At 43.1% G+C, this 17,532-nt stretch overlaps 1 protein-coding gene across 1 annotated transcript; it reads right to left on the minus strand.

Moving 5' to 3' along the window:
- Nucleotides 1-777: 777 nt before the first annotated feature.
- On the minus strand, nucleotides 778-17,070 carry LOC136559112 (protein mono-ADP-ribosyltransferase PARP14-like). Its single transcript, XM_066554044.1, has 19 exons — nucleotides 16,878-17,070; nucleotides 16,670-16,776; nucleotides 16,533-16,566; nucleotides 15,839-15,913; nucleotides 14,939-15,136; nucleotides 14,494-14,778; nucleotides 13,348-13,584; nucleotides 10,203-12,460; nucleotides 9,121-9,354; nucleotides 8,615-8,836; nucleotides 7,541-7,622; nucleotides 6,500-6,649; nucleotides 5,900-5,962; nucleotides 4,818-4,985; nucleotides 3,773-3,991; nucleotides 3,086-3,673; nucleotides 2,478-2,623; nucleotides 1,709-1,883; nucleotides 778-1,485 (listed from the first exon to the last, which is right to left on the minus strand). Exons 1-19 carry the CDS (start codon nucleotides 17,068-17,070, stop codon nucleotides 1,196-1,198), a joined length of 5,724 nt encoding a protein of 1,907 aa, XP_066410141.1. The 3' UTR covers nucleotides 778-1,195.
- Nucleotides 17,071-17,532: the final 462 nt, after the last annotated feature.

The following is a 17,532-nucleotide window of genomic DNA, read 5'->3' on the forward strand; positions in this document are numbered from 1 at the left end:
TCTTGTGACGCTGGGGAAGCTGAGACCTGATGCAGTACTGGCTCCTGGAGAGAATGGTCACACTGGTACCAGTGACCCATCAGCAGCAATGAAGCACCTGGAGCCATCTCCTCCGGCTCCTGGCAGGCTGATGAACCACTGCCCACAGGTATTTGTTATGGGGACTTAATAAGTTTATTCACTGTCTAAGCAAAACTTAAAGACTTTTGGCCCCCATACCAATACCTTGATCTCCAGCTCTAGGTTAAATTGGTTTCAACACACTTGATCTCAACAGTTAGCAATTTTCAGTGGCTAAAAAACAGAACTTTTGTAACTACTGAAAAAGTTTTTTTTTTACATAGTAAAAAGCAAAAAAGCCCAAAGGGAGCAGCTCCACTGCTGTCACAGAAGGATGGGATGTACAAATGCACAGCCTGAGGTTTATAGCTCTACTGAGATACTTGACTTGCATATTTGTGTTATTTCACACCCCTTCCCTAGAAAAGGTGTCCCTTGGCCACAGTTACCCTACAGTATCCAGGGTAAAATTGTAACAGTAACCTAACTATGTAAAGAAAGCATTGGAAGATTTTTTTCTTAATCATACAACCAAGTAAGTCAAACCCAATACATTCAGAGGAGCCAAAGGCTCCTCAAAGTTGGGGGTTCTGCAAAGCAGCAGGGTTATTGTATTTAAAAACAAGTCATTCCACATCTGTAATGTCAAGTTCATTGAAGTTCACTGGTTAAAAACCAATGCTAAATGTTCAAAGAGGTTTAGACAAACACAAGCTATTTAGTACAACTGGTTCATTTATTGAAAACTGCTCTAACATAACTTGTTATGAGATTGTCACAGAGTGTAAGAAGGCATCAGAAATGCAACACTGAACAGTCCATGGCTGCATTATCCCTTCCAATTCCCCACCAGCAATTAGGAAGACCCTAAGGCTGTGTGGCTGATACAGTACAAAGGCTCACTACGTAATCTAAAAGAGGATTGCAGTACAATATTGTGCTCAAGTCTTAATACATTCTGCTGCTCAAGTGTAAACAAGCTTCAGGGGGATCAGAAATTGCCAGAGATTGCTTAAATCAACTCAGAATTTAATTTGACATAATTCTTTATTATTTTTGTTGTGTGCTTTGTTAAAGATGTTTCTATCCTACATAAAGGCTGAAAGGCATGCAGTTGTGGCTGCAATCAAAATACTTACTTAGAGAAAGTGATAAGGTATTCTGGGTAAGCTTGAATGTCATTAAAAATTATGAACATGGAAGGCTGGTTCACGTTATCAGTTGAACTATCATACAGATCTATAGAGTCGCTAACATTTTTTTTTGCTGGAGTAATTGATCCTTTTTTCCCCAGAGAATATTCTCCAACAAGGACTCGGGCCAAGTACATGTACTTCTTCCCATTCCCATCTGATTTACAGTAGATGTCGTTGGCAGAATAGCTGGCATTAACAGCAAAGTACGTTCCATTTCCAAAGTTTGCAGCTGTAGTCAGAAAAGCAAAGGTTTGTGAGTGTTTCAGTAGCAACAACTCCTTATCTGCCACCTTCAGAGCCTGTGAATCTCTGGACAACTCTGCTTTTTATTTGCAATAGGGAGATACAAATTGCATAAATAATTTTGCATACAAGGTAAGGCTATACATGGCATGGCAAATCACTCCTATCCCTATACAGGGAAACAAGAGTTGTTTTGAAAGTTACATTACCGTGCATTCCAGCATAGCTCCGGTTAAATCCTTTTTTGTTAATAAGGGTTAATGACTCCTGACTCGTCCCATGAAACAGAAGCCTCTCATTATTTCTGTTGCCGTTTTTTTCATCTATTTCACACTTTTTTATTTGGTAGCTTTGCCATAAATATTGGTTCTGTACCCTTTCAATCTGTGGAGTTTGAATGTAAGACAGAAAGAAAGAAAGAAAGAAAGAAAGAAAGAAAGAAAGAAAGAAAGAAAGAAAGTGGGTAGGTTGCTGCCATGAAAAAAATTAGCCTATCAGTCATTCTATCTGCTTCCAAGAGTCCCCTCTTAGCTCAAATACACATATATCAGATGATGAAAAAAGTTAGTCAAATCCTTCCAAACTTTGGCATGGCAGATAGCAGAACCCAGCCCAAACCATGAGACAAACACTTCCTGGGAAACAATACAGGATCTTTTCACAGGTTTCCAGGCTGTAGATGCCTGCTGGACCTGCACAGCACACATGGCTTATGTGGGCAAAACATGTGCTCTGCTACAGCAAAAACCATTCCAAGGAAGAGCACTCTCCCCTGGAGCTGAAGAAGTGACTGCTTAAGAGCTGCTCCAAATACCTCAACTGCAACATTAAACTGATTAAAGCTGAATAAAGTTAATGACAGCCAGAAAGACTTGTCCCAACTTTAGAAATCCATGGGGAATTTCTTTTTCTGTTATCAGTATCCTTCGTCACTTGCCATTAAGTTACTTATGCTCAGAAATGATGACTTGCTTTTACCTTTTGAATTCTGAATAACGGACAGGTCTGCAGAAACCTTTCTTGCACATCTGTATACTCTCTTGAGCCTGGTTTTAGTTCCACTATTTTGAGTTGCTCATTTTCCATAGGGTCCCACGTTGGAGGGAGTCCTGTTGACTTTTGATCTGCAGAAGAAACACGATCAATCATTTTCACCCAAATCCTCTGCCTAAAATTAAACATGACCTGCTACAAATCCTTCTAGAAGTCTACACATCTTGCTTACAGATGACTCAGAAAGAAAGATCTCCTTGTATTGTAAAGGACCAGCAGTAAATGGAAGAGGGTATGGCTCAAGAACAGAAGTGAGCTGAGATCTAGCATGACAATTGCTACATTAGAACATGATTGCCAGTAAGCCTGCTAAGAACATCAGAACACATTACTCTCTTTTCAAAACATTTGAAATAGCTGCTAAGTTCTTTTATTTCCCAATTTGGCTCCTTTCTACATTCTCCAGAAAAGCACCTGCACAAAGCTTTTAACATGTATTTTAAATATTCTCATCATTCCCTTTTCTTTTCTCTTACTGGATGCAACCAGGTTGTTTCATGGGAACATCAGTCTGTCAAGATGCTTTTCCTTACCTTCAGATTTGTCAATACGTTTAATAGATATCTGTCCTCCTTGGGCATCCACAGCAGTCTTGCGTTCCATATCCACTGTGTATATTCGCCCACCAATGATGACTTCAACAATTTTCTGCTTTGTCTTGTAAGCATTTTCCAACTCCACATTTGTGAGACTGTTGAAGGGTACATAGGAATCCTTTTCACTGTATTTCCATTCAACTGAACTTTGTAGAAGTTTTGCCTGGGCCTCTTTAGCAGCTTTTATTTTGCGGATCATTTTATGAACAGCTGAAGAAGCCTGGCAGACATCTTTTGCAACCCCTGTAATTTCAATAGAGGTATTCTTCAAATTAAGACAAATTTTTACTTTCTTTCCTAGGTCATCCAGTTCTTCAATCTCTTCTTCATCGAAATAAGAGATAGTCTCGTCTACAATTTCTGTATGAGATTGTTCGCTGGAAATTGCACTTCTCAGCCACTTTTCAGCTTCTTCCACTTCTTTTTTATTTTCACCACAAATCTGCACAACAGCAGGGTCGATTTTCTTTTCTAAAACCACTTTAGTTTTTTCCTTTGGGGAATGTTTCTCAGAGCTCCAGAGTGCTACATTGAAATACATAAATATTGTCATTAATATTAATCTCTTTTAGCTGGTGCTAAACAGATTGATCTATAACCTGTATTTAAGTGACATCTACTTACATTTACTCATGTGATATACCTTCGAAACAAACAATTTGATTTGTGATGCAGCAGACTGTTCTCTTTTCTGCATGCTTGCTTGGAACACACTCATCAGATGTGGCTGAAAGATGACAACTTTAATAGTTTTCACAGATGTGGCAGGATTCTTTTTTGCAAAGTCAGTTACTGCATCTATCATGTTGCCAGCTACCTCAGCTGGATTGCGGCGTGCCTCTCCTGAAAAAAGTTGCAGATATTTTGCTCTAGAAAGTGTTAATAACTGTTACAGATAATTAAAACATCTTTAAAAGAAGAGCTATGAACACACCCACACAATCACCTGGATCATAAACAGGTTGAGAATAACATCAGGCTGGCAATCAAGAAAGGTTTCTCTATTTGTCAGGAAAAGAAAGTTGGAGACTACCTCTCCAGTAAGGGAAAAATGGGAGTTTCCTTTTGTTGGCTTGGCAACCAATCAGGTTATGATGTAGATGATATGGCTTGGGTAACTAACACGCCACGGGCCTGCTGCTCAGTGACCCAGTAGTCCATTCCTTGCTCAAAATGCAAGCCTAGTTTTATTCATGCAAGAGGTTCCTACGTGCATGGGCTGCAGTTCTGGATTCTCAAGAACAAGAGAAGAAAAAGGGCCAATCTGGGCTTTTTGACATTTTTATCAATCCTACTTGCGCAGCTGCTGGCCAGAGTTCCATCACCTACTGACTTCAGCAATGGAGAAGTAGGCCCCTGGCTACTCTCTGATGAGCTGCCCACACATACAAGGCTGCAGGTTCTTCAGCAAGCACAGACATGCCTTGAATCCCTGTTAGCAAGGAAGTACTGGCTTTAGAAAACTCATGCTCTTGATTACTAGATCACTGTAAGGAGTGGAGATTTCTAGCTTTCATAAGCCTCTTAACAGCATTTTTAAAGACTGCATACTTCCAAATATATCTTCACCAAATAATAACCTCTCCAGATAAATCAAACTCATCACTTGAGCCCTGAGATCAGCAGAATCACATGCACTGAACCCTTTTCAGAAAAGGGAGACGCAGACCTGTTCCAATTGCTGGGAAGATGACAGAGGTGTACTGCCGCAGGTCACACTCCTGGAGCACCTGGGAAACCAGGGACCTGATATCACTTTGGTAAACAAAATGCATTATGTTTTTGCATGGCAGGTTTCCTGCCTGGGTGATGATATAGTTCTTGTCAGTTTGCTGGGCTGAAACATAAGTAGGAAAAAATAATCAACAATTATCCCCAATATAGATGTGTACTAGTCTTCATTAGGAAATAAGAAATGCTGAGAAATATGCCCCAGGATAAGCTTTTGTCTCCTTCCATAAAGTGAGCAACCCCTTCACCCAATTTGCTCTTCCGAGGCACAAGAGCTCAGTTTATTTTTGTAAAATATTTGCCTCCTTTGGCAAATAAATTTATTATGTGCCTTTGTTTGTCAGGTTTGCTCAGTAAACTTGAAGAACTTCATGCAGACTGGCAGTCTGTCTACACACACACACACACACACACACACACACACACACACACACACACACACACACAAATATGCCATCTACCTGCAGGCCACCTAGCCCTCTTGGCCTATGCAAGAACAGCTTGTTTACCTCAGATCTCTTCCCCATAGTTCTCTTCCTTTGGTTGATCTTCCAAGCTGATCTCCACACCTGCATATTTCCCACTTCCCTTATTTTCTGCCGGTTTAAACCACATACTCATCCATCTTTACTCCTCTTGCATTATAGCTGCTGTCCAACAGCTGTATTTGGCCTACAAATGGTTTCTCTATTAATATTTTTGCCAGCATCACCCCTTGCTCATCGCTCTGTTTGATGTTGACTGCTTTTATCAAGGAAATCTTTATTGGAATAAGAGGATAACAATAACAATAGATTTGGATCTTTATGTATGCTCAGAAGCTGTCTCTTCCTGAAGATTTTTCTTTTTCTTCCCTCATTAGATGTTTTACAAATACCATATAAACTGATTAAAAACTAGTTGCTGTAACACAGTGTGTAATACAGATGGAACTACAGTAGTCGGTACTGAGAAAATATTCCAAGACATTCTCTGCCATGCATTAACACCTTTGGAAAGGTCAGAAATGTTGTACCATACCTAGTACACCACATTCATCTTCAACTGCTTTTCCAGCACCATTCAGAATTGCTCTGGAGACACCTTAAATGAGAAGAGCAACATGGATCCACTGTTACTGCTGTTAAAGTCCCATCTGAGGCAGAACTGTATGCCTCATCACATCTAAAAATGTCTCATTTCTGATAACATTACAGATGATAAATTTAAAGCAAAAAATGTCTCATTTCTGATAACATTACAAAACAGTGTAGCCAAAATTTTAGCCTTATATGCTTTTCAATTCAAATTGATGTTTTGAGTACCTAACAAGTTTCACTAAGGTCAAAACCTCACTAACATTTGTCTTCTACTTTAGTCTAAGAGGTGTTCTATAAAAAGATTTTTAGTTTCCTTTTCTGCAAGGGAGTCTTAAACATGCTGTCCTGTAACATAGATAAACAAGTGGATAAAGTTCAGACACTCCCTAATTGAACTTTTGTACCCTAAGAAGCAAAACAGAAACAACACTGTGAAGCAAATAAAAGGCTTTAAAGCATTGAAGAAAAATACTTGCTCCTCTTCCTTCCCAGCCCTTCCAAGCACACATACTTTTTTCACACATAATATCAATTAAAATACCTGTTTTGAGGCTGAAGGTTTGGTTTGTTATGTTTACAATGGCATCTCCCTCCTCCTTGGTAATATCACCTTCTGCCACCAGGAACACCACGGAGCCAATTGTCATTTCAGGCACATTGTGTGCTGAGGTTGAAGGGACGGCAGAAAAAGCTGCAGGGAAAGAAATACAGACCCTGAGCAGAAAGGAGTGATTGGGTACAATGCCTACAGAGACCACAGTCTGGCTACAGATTCGGCCTGTGGAAAGGATTGCCTGCCATGCTAACTGAAAATCATTCCTTCTCACACGAGTCTGTACTCAACCTGCACTCATTCCCATCATTTCTGTCATGGCAGGATGGCAGGCAAAATGTTATGCAGACACTACTTAGTGACATTTTACCATTGCAAAACTCCAATGCAAGAGAGCAGCAAACTTTCCAAGTCTCCCTGCCTTTTTCCTGTGTCTCCCAGAGTTTCCAGGCAGGTTTTCTACTTCTTGAAAAGGTGGAACTTTTTACCCATGTGTTATTTGTAAAATCATAATTATGATTTCAACATGTAACTCATTTTTCTACAGGCTGCAGTTCCATTGAGATGGATAATACCAAAGACACTTCAGTTTGGTTTTGCTATTCATCTGAACACGTAAGAGATTTAAGAGTATTTCAAAAAGACCACTTCAACACACATAGCCAGGATCTCACCTGCCTTCCCAGGACAGAGGAAGACACTGCCTTGTTCACAGTTTAACCTACTGCTGCAGCAATAAAAGAAAAAGCACTGCTTATGCCCTTGACACCTTATAGCTTCTGCTGTTCTGATTTTGAGGGGCGCTATCCAGATACAGAATCACAGGAACGCTTTTTTTCTAATACTATTTCAGACATAACAGACACTCAGCCTGAAAATACTGCTTTCACAGCAGCCACTCAGACTTTGGGAATGACATGTTCACCAAGCAAGTACCTAAATATACATAATGAATGCATTCCCTGGAATACTTGGAAAAAATAATAAAAAAAAATCAGTAGGCACACAGCTTCTGTGAATAAACCTTACCTGTGCTTTGGCTCGCGTCATTTGGAGAAGCCTTCAGCCCTTTAACAGCCACAGACCTGCTTTCAAGTTCATCTGAAAATTCCTAGGGAATGAAATTACAATCAACCCCTCTAGAAGTCTCCACACAGTAAAAATAAAGGTTTGAAAAGCAAAGTTAAAAAGTATTTAGAAACAACTAAATTGAAATTACTTCACATCATCTGCCACAATACTGATGGCAAGTCCTGACAGATACTGTTCTCAGAGAGCAAGGCTGTTCAGTGTGAGCAACACAAAATCACAAATAACTGAGCCAAACCCTAGTTACCATTCCACAGGGATACAGCAGCAGAAGGCATCCATACAGTGAGTGAGTAGTTCACACTAGCTCAGCTCTCACAGGGAATGCCACCCTTCTCTAGGCACAATAGCTCAGGCTTTGACACAGTAGCCTTCAAGTTTAGCCTTTCAAAATGTATTGAAAGCTCTTGCACAAAGTACAGAAGGCAACAGATGTAGACACACCTATCTGGACATCAGTTCACAGTGTGACTGCTCTCTTTCGGTGTGAAATGAGTAACTCGAGTGTGGATATAGAAAATTTCTGCTAAGGGGACACTGAAGAGAGGGGGTGCAGGATACTTATATGTTTCTACTGGAGAAGTTTACCAGCACAGCAATCCTAGCACAATGATTCCTCCTAAAAAGACACCAGCACTCCATCAAAAGCACACCTGTTTGCCAAGGGTGCAGGCACTGAAGCAGCAGTTTCAGCAAACTTGTCTGACCTATAGGCTGAAGAATTAGGCGAGTTCATGAGATAAAGAGTAATTACACTTTTGTATGTATTATTCTCAGGAAACAGAAAAGGATAGGAAGGGAGCAGGACTGTACTCGGTATGTGGGTGACCATGGGAGGTAGAACAAAAAAGACAACTTTCAGTATATATGATCTAGAGACTGTCACCAAACTTTTTCTTTAGTGTAAGAACAAGCACCTTGCAGATTCTTTGAATATCATCAGATAGCCAAGTATCATAAGACAGATTCACATACACCATGATATAATAGAGAGAGGAAACCACAGTAACTCACCTGAATATTAGCTGTGTCTTTTGTGTGCAACAGGAAGTGAACTTCTTCAAGAGAATTCACTCTGTTTTCACTACTGAATTCAAACACTTTGTCAAACAATAATTTAGCAACAACAGATCTCGGGAATTCTAAATTCCCTGTCCCAATTGCTGGAAAAGTAATTGATTTCAAAGACAGCTCTTCAGCAATCTCCAGGCATTGTGTGATTATGTCACCCAAGACCTGTAAAGCACAATTATTTTTTCAGTTACTGGAGGTAATTTTTTCCCAGTAAGTGTAATGTAACCCCTTCCATTTCAGCTATCTCTTAATATTAAAATACAATTAATTCCATACACAAGGAATTCACAAGGAATTTATTAGTCAATAAGGGATCAGCCCACAGTTAAAAAAGAGTGCATCAAACTCTCTCATCTTCTATGACCTTGTCTCTCATTTCAGAGGAAAAGTGGCATTAAACACACTATAAATCCCAGAAAAAGTCAGGCAAATAAAGACCCTTTTACCTTTGCAGGTGTGTTTTTCTGGGACCACGCAGGTACCACAGCATGAAGCACAACACTGCAAGCCAGATTGTAACCTTTAGTTTTCAACACAGATCCTTCCTCAGGTATTCTTCCTCCACCTTCTTTGCTCAAGCCTGTCTGAAGCATTGGCCCTGCCTTGCTCAGCAAAGCTTTACCAAGTGGCCCTTTGTCAAGCTGGAGATCTTTGCCAACACTGACGACAACAACGGATGTCTGAAAAACACACAAGCAAAAACTCTAGCTTGTCAATATCAAATTTAAATTTTGCATTGGATAATCAAAAACAGCCTGCCTGATGGTCTACAAGGTAAATTTTTGGGACAGCAACCAGAGAGAACAAAGTTTTGGAAAAAACCAGAAATTATGCTCAATTCTAATATCACGAGCCTGCCCAAAGAAAGACAAAACTGAGTTAACAATGAAATTCAGCCTAATGGGAGTGACAATTCTGCATTCCTTGTTTATTCATTCTGCCTCCATTTGAAAAACATTTGTGCAAATTTGTTCTCAAAGAGAGGCTCACAGACCAAAATCTGAGTTCACTGAGGTAGGCAGGGCCTCCCATGTATGGCTGGTTTAGGGGGACAAGAAGACACTGAAGACAAACAAGACTTGGGGTAATCTAAGGAGAAAGAAGTGAGAAAAGCAGTAACTTATGAATGAGAGAAGTACAAAGGGCACTGAACATTGTGTCAAACCCTATATTTAGCTCCTCAGGAAGGGTCCCATACACATTTTAACATATATTCTGCCCTGGCCAACTGGAAGAGCTGCATGCACAAGCTGTGGGAGGCATCCACTCCTCAGAGATTTTGCAGAAGGGTCCCGGATGGAGTTGCTTCCAGTACTGGCAATCCCAGTAAAGTATCTATCAGCCAGCTAACAGAAATTCAGTGCAGGAGGCAACCAGAAATCAATGATCAAAATCACTGGTTCTCCACAGGAAGTGCAATACCAACTGCATGACTACAAATGACATTGGTTTTGTGATTGTTAGTTTTAAAAAAAGACACAAAAAGCCCCACTTTTTATTTCAAAAGGAGATAATTTAGAACACTTACTGCAGCATCTTCAATGCTTCCTGTTTGCAGGATGATGTGAAGGCCTTCCCGAGTTGTTACGAATGGGAAGTTATTAATATGCTTGGAAGCTCTCCTCTGCCTGGGTTGAGGAACTGAACTGACATGATCCAGTGGCCTGTAGGAAGCTGAAGACTCTGAAAACACTTCTCTAAATGCCTTGCTGAAAGCCTGAATGCTATCCTGTGCAAAACCCACAAGATGAACCTCCTTCAAGCTGCTGTTCCCCTTGGACTCTTCCAAGGTCTCCTTAATGGAGGATACAATGGAATAAGTACACAGCTCCATCGGGAAGCCAAAAATCCCTCCACTTATAGCAGGCAGAGCTATGGAACGATGCTTGTGCTTTTCAGCTAGTTGTAGACATTTTTTCACTGTCTTCTTCAACAGGTTCACACACATTTCTGGTCTCTCCCTGCTCCACCTGGGCCCGACAGCGTGGATGACATTCTTGCAGGGCAGTCTCCCGGCGCATGTCATCACTGTGTCACCAGGCTGCAAATTCCCCTGCCTCCTCACCAGCTCATTGCACTCCTCCTGCAGTGCTGGCCCAGCTGCCCTTGACAGTGCCTCAGCCAGGCCACCAATGTGGTTTAGGTCTTCATTAGATGCATTCACCACAACATCAACAGGATGAGTGCTCAAGTCAGCTTTATAAAGCGCTATTACAGTTTCACCCATGGTCACCTGCATATGGAGCTTGCCTCTGTTACTGTGTTGTTTCTGTTCTTTCAGCTGTTCTTCTGGCTGCTCTTCCAGTAGGACTAAACACTTGTACTCTTCTTTTATATGGGGGGCCAAAAGGTGTGCTTGCTCTTTTATATATGCCTTGGCTCCTGGCAAGTCAATCACCACGCGCTTAAAATGCAAGCCAGACAGAATTCGCTCAACTAAGCTGACTCCCTCCAGCACTTTTGTCTTCGGCCCACTCAACAATATAACTTCATGGTTCTTCTGAGTGCTAAAGTCAACTTTCACACCTTTTTTTTGGAGGGCAGCCCAATCATTGACCTTCTCTTTCTTAAAAAACTTTATGAGTACCATTGGCTTCCCTTCAATGACCTTTTGCACCTGTGTGTTTTCATCTATAAAGCTGGAAAGTTCCTCAAAGGCTTTTGCTACAGCTTCAGAAAGACCAGCAATCATGATCTGACTCTCTGCCTGAGTGACTGCTACAGCTCCATTAGAGCAGTTTTCCTTGACTAGCATCTGCCATTCCTCCTTCTGGAGGACTGACTCATCCTCCAAAGTAATACTTTTGTGGTCCAGTTCTTTTTTTATTTCTTCCTCTGCTTTTAGGACATCTTCAGGAGCATTCCCTATCAGGACGATCTCTCCCGCACCAAGATCATAAAAGACTTTAATTTGTTTTGATATAAACAGGCTCTGTGACAGAGTTTCATTATCAATATGCTCTAAAAACTGAAAAATAGAAGGGTGGACATTAATTGCTTTCTTTGCCATTTTGAATACATGGTCAAGTATTTCTCCTTTTACTCTGTAAACTTCCTCAGGCACTCCAGATAGGTTAATGCTCTTCTCCAAATTATCATAAGTTATTTGCAGGTCTGGGAACTCTGTACAAAATTTTTCTTCCAGACCAGTAATCTGTAAAATTCCATATTCCCCTGGATTCACTGTCTTGACTTTCAGTTCAGTTTTTTGCTTTTCTCTTTCAATTTTTCTGGTGGTCTTTTTGATCAGAAGCTTCAGTTCTTGTTCAACCTTCCTCACAATTTCTTTTTCACCTACTAGAAAAAGTAATTCCTTGGAAATATTTGGGATCATCAGAACTTCATCATGGGGAAAGCTATTCCTAATGGGTTCCCACACCTCTGTGCTTACTTGACATTTAATTGCTTCATACTTTGATATGGTTTGTGAAAATGCTGTGGAAACTTCTTTTTTCCATGCCTTGACCAATCGAGATACTGATCTCTTCCGCTCAGAAAAAATAGCTGAAGGATGCAAAGTAACTGTTGGATCTGCACAGAGGGCATCAGGCCACACTGGCACACAATTACACTTTGCCATTTCATGATCTATTGCCTTAATTAAGCTACTATTTCCTTGCAAATAATTCCAGATATAGGGATCCAGAGGCAATGTAATTGGATCTGGTTTCTTTATCTGTGGCCCTTCCTTTCCATATAGAGCTGTTTCCAGTGAGGTGTAGTAAGGATAGACAAAGATTGGTGTTTTGTTGAGTGAATGCTTCTTTGCCAGGATATTTGTTACATCTAAAACAAACAAACAACCCCCAAAGTTATTAATGTCAGCACTTAAGATCTTCTCTTTTGTTCTGGGTTTGTTTTTTTTCATTGTTTAGAGGCTTTAAAACTGTATTTTCTATATAATAATGTTTGTTATTTTTAAAAACATTTTTAGATTAATTCCCTCCACTTCCCAAATAGAAATAATTCCAGATTTTTGACGAATTATTCATTTTAAATGCCAGAAACTGAGTTGAAGAGAGACAGTCAAGCACAACAGCATCCACCTCAGGGAGGAGGTGTGCATAATCTCGGCCCCCACTTCTCTTATATGCTCCATAGCTGTCTGGGCTATTACTCACTGTTCAAACCACAGCTCCTCTGTTTTCCCAAAAGACCATGTCTTTCTTTCAACTCCTCATCAATTCTCCCCTTCACTGCAATGCCCCCAGCTTCTCCCTTGTCCTACACTTTTCACAGTCACTCATCTTTCTGCCACTGACTGAACAGCCCATAGCACCTGCTCTCCAGCCAAAAAGCTGCCCAAGGAATTATCCCGAGATGAGCCAGACTGGCATGTTGCCATGGGCAGCTGGTGCCCAAGATGGCAGGTGGGGGGAAATCCCCTGTGCCCAGGGGGCTGTGCACTCTCCATGGAACTCAAACTGCAACCTGAATTCTGTAAGAATCAAGGCCTGGGTGAAATAAACTGTCTAGAAAATGAAAAAATTCTATGCCTTATGGCCAGCTGGTCCAAAACTGAAGCTTGCACTCCACTTAGCACAAGACCTGTGGGCAAAGCACCACGTCTGCCATTTTACAAGGGCAAAGGAGGTATTTCTCTAGAAAATCCACATTTTTGTCTTTAAATTGGAGTTTCTCAAAGCAATAAGGGCTCTGCATTTCTGCATTACCTTTATGGTCACCAAATGTAATGATAGCTGCATCTTCATCAGGTAGCAGTTGAACATCCACGGGCTGTGCACCGCCGTACTTCTCATTTTCAAAGTAGACAGTTATGTAATGACTGGAGGTGCTGGGTGGTATATTTTCAGCCCTAACAGTTTTTGTTTGCTGAAGGCACCATGCAGTAATGTTTTGTTCCCTTGCTCTCTGGTTTTGATTCAGCTTTTCAGCAAATTCCTCTGCATCTAGAAAGAGAAAGGAGAAGAAAAAAGAAAAGATCAAACTCTATGCTTGTTTTTCTACCATGATGTTAGCAGACTATCACTGTGTACACTGATCAAAGCACTGAATTACAAAATCAGTCCAGAGCTGCCCACAAAGCTACCTCTTTCCACATATTCAGTATCTGTCACTCAGTATTCCCCTCATGGTTGATTACAATTGTTGACTACAATGACTGCAGCAGGAATTTGCCACTGGTTTTCCCACTGACTGTCACTGGGTTCTTTAGCTCCAGCGAAAAAACAACATCAGGTTCATTTTTAGGCTATGGCTTCATACATAAATAATAAAACACAAGTTAACAATTCAAATTCTCTCCATTTTATGATAAATACATTCTCATTTCAGCTATTTCCCCCCTGTTATCCTCACAATAAAAGACAGTCAAATCACTTTTCCGTCTGTCAAGGAAAAATAATTAAGTTTCTTAAAGATTCACTTATTTCCTAAAGGATACACCAAAAATTTAGGACTGGAGCATGACTTGAGGGACAAATAATTTCTAAGGCAGAAAAACCTACACCTTCTCTGAAGGACACCTTTTGGCAAGGACAGCTTTTACCACTGTTCTGCTCTCAGACCAAGTACATCCTTCATTGCTTGTTTTAAGTTATAGTTTGGTTTTAGTCCTACCTGTTGTGTTTACTATCAAAACCAGAGCTAGCTCTCTTTCTGACTTGCACTGGCCTCTCTATATCACGGATAAAGGTTATGGCATTAATTTAAGTGAAGTAAATCCTCCTTTAAAAGGACACAATATCAGATCAAACTTTAAAAATACAAAAGATAATACTTCCAGCTTAATCTCACTCACACACACACATACAAACATGTACCTAATAAAAAGAGCTTCAACTCTGACTCCTTCTTACCAGTATTTCCAGTAAAAGTAACTACAGCAGCAGATAACTCAGGTATCATTTCCACACTGAAGTCACCATCCTCCTCTGACAAGCCACTGACATTCTCTACCAGCAAAATTAACATGCAATCTTCGATTGTGTCCTTCACATTTTCCAGCACAACTCCAGTGGGAAGCAGGGATCCTTCAGAGTTCTCCACTTGGCAAGACTCCTGGGAAGTTGCCACTTGCCATGGCTTCACAACCAGATCCATTTTATTCAAGTGATGCTTTCTTTGTAAAACTTCTTGGGCATCTAGTCCCACAGAAAAACAGAGATGTCACAGCAGAGTAGCATGTTAAACAATAGCAATAATATACCATTTCTGCTTGGAGCAATGCCCACAGAGAGATCCTGCACCAGCAAAGGCCTATTTTTAAAAGGGAGCTTAGGCAGGGCAACACCCATAACATACCTTGCTCATCCTGAAAGGTGATGATCACTTGGTCATCCTTTTTGACACAGGACTCAATGGGCCCCCCACCAGACCTCCTTTTACTTTCAAAGTACATTTCCAAAAACTCATCTTCTATTTTCTCCCCAAAGGCAGTGGTTACTACTACAGCAGAATTCCTAGAGGTTGCTTTCTCTGCTTCCAATTTTTCACATGATTCTGAAATAAAAGATCACACCCTAATGCCTTAGGCAAAAGGTAAGAAGAAAACCAAGCTTCCCACCTTCCAAGCTTTCATACCACTTTTTGTTCAGATCACACTCAGGGGCAGGGAAAACAACAGGGTAAGAATCCCAAAGTTAAGCAGATCACTAGCAGGAGTTGCTGCATCAACACATAGGGAGGAAATGCTTCAGTTCGTCACCAGGCAAGGACAGCAGAAGTAAAAGATACAAAAGCTTCTTCACAAACACGCAGTGAGGGGAACCAGTGCTCCCCATTCACAGTTCCAGAGACAGCTGTGGGTCACCTGGGTTTTATACTTGCTGGCTGCCACGGCTGCTCAGGTGTACCCGTGGTACACAGCTCCCGATGCTCCGGCACAGGGCTGCCCCAGCAAGGCTGGCAGCCGCTGGGAAGGTCTGGGTAGGGACAGCCTCAGCCAGAACAAAGGCCAGCATTCACCGCTGTCCCCAAAGGAAGTGACCTGTCTGAGGCAGACAGTGAAGCGGGGGCTCTAAAGGGACTCACAGAAAGGAAAAAATACATTTATTTCTTTTAGCCTGGGATCACAATTACTACACTACATCAGACAAACAACACAAGCCACGAGGGTGACCAGGGCACTGCTGCAGCAGAAAGGTCCAGAAAACCAAAGGAGCAAGAATACAATGGTCACCACCAGGTAAGTGACACACTTACCTGTCTTCTCCTGCTGAGTACACACAGGAGTTTCCGTATTCTGGCAGATGGGAAGAGACACCTGGGGTCCATTATCTAGACATAAATGACAACAGTTTCTCAGTTGCTGGGTACTTCAAGAAGAAAATAGACACATTAATGTACACCCAGGAGCTAACACAGCTTGAATTTTCATTTGACACTGTCAGAATCACAGACTTCTACAGATATCTCTATTTTTAAGCCAAAAGTTGAATTGGTTACAGAAAGACGCTGAGCTCAAGAAGCTTCGGGCATAATGTCAGCACACAGTCATGCTGCACGAACCACCACTGCTGGTCCTGCCACGCAGTACAGCACTTTCCTCACACAAAATGCTGCACATGTGTGTGTATTAGCCAGATGTGTATTGAGTAGCTGTGCGTGCACTGATTGTGCCGTGTATGTGTGCGTGTGCGTCTGTATTAGCCGTGATAGCGTGGTCGGTCTGTCCGGCGCCTGGGATGTGGCTCGGGGACTGTGGCACCTTAGGAACTTCATAAGCTGGGAAGTGAAGGGGAGCGCTGGGGAGAAGAATCAAAGCGCTACAGCGCCGTTCGGCCGGCCCGGCCGAGCAGCGGCTCCGCTGCTTCCCCATGCCCGCTGCTCCGCAGGGCTCGCCGGGCCGGTGCCCCGCCAGCCCCGGAGCCCCCGCCGCTCGGGCCGCAGCTCCTACCTGGCGCCTGGGTCCCGCCGGCCGGACCCGCCTCCTGCAAGGGAACGAGAGGAGAGCGGTCACCAGCGGTCACCAGCGGTCACCAGCGGTCACCCCGCCCGCCCGGACCCGCGCCCGCCTCGCCGCGCCCGCCTCACCTGCGCGGGGTCGCCGCCCGCGGGCAGCGCCGTGACCTGCAGCGACAGCCGCTCTCCGGACCCCCACACGAGCTCGTGGGCCGGCCGCCTCAGCACCCGCTCCCTCACTGCCAACAGAGCAGGCACCGGTCAGGTGGGTGCGGCCGCCCCCCGCCCGTCTGGCCGCGGACATCGCCATCAGCCCCCCCGCCCCGGCCCGGCCGCTCACCCTCGGGGCAGGCGAAGCAGACGAGGATGGTCCCGCTGTCGTCCCCGGTCCGCAGCTCGCACTCGCCGCCGCCCGAGCGCTTCTGGCTCTGGAAGTAGCAGAGCAGCTTCTTCCTGAGCGAGGGCGGCGGCTCGGCGGGGCCCCAGTCCCCTCGCACCAGCAGCGGGAAGGAGCACGGCCGCTGCCCCTCCATGGCTGCCCGGCCGCTCCTCTCCCGCCGCTTTCGCTTTCGGTTCTCGGAACCCGCGACGCCTGGGGCTCCGCCCAGTGCCGGGAACCGGCCTCCGCCTCCGGGCCCATCGGGCGGCCGGCGGTCCGGGGCTCCGCCGCGCCTCCTCACGGGGCAGGACAGGCCTCTCGCAGCCCCCGGCGCCTCCACAGAGCCGTACAAGAACCAAGTGTCACAGTGTTTTCAGCCTCGGAACTTACTCTGCTCAACCACTGGCTAACACTCACTCTCCCTCCCTTACCCTTTCAAATGAAGTCACGACACAAAGTAAAATTACCACTTTCATCATTCCTTGCCAGAGATGCTTCCACAACCGTGGAAGGTTGCAATGGGTGTTTACTTCAGACCAACTTTTCTGCTAGCTGAGTTTTCAACCGAGTACTCAGGAGTTTCTCTTGCAAAGGTTTGTTTTCAGCTATTTTGTGC

This window comes from Molothrus aeneus, chromosome 7 (genome assembly GCF_037042795.1).
Source record: "Molothrus aeneus isolate 106 chromosome 7, BPBGC_Maene_1.0, whole genome shotgun sequence".
In the NCBI taxonomy this organism is placed as follows: Eukaryota; Metazoa; Chordata; class Aves; order Passeriformes; family Icteridae; genus Molothrus; species Molothrus aeneus.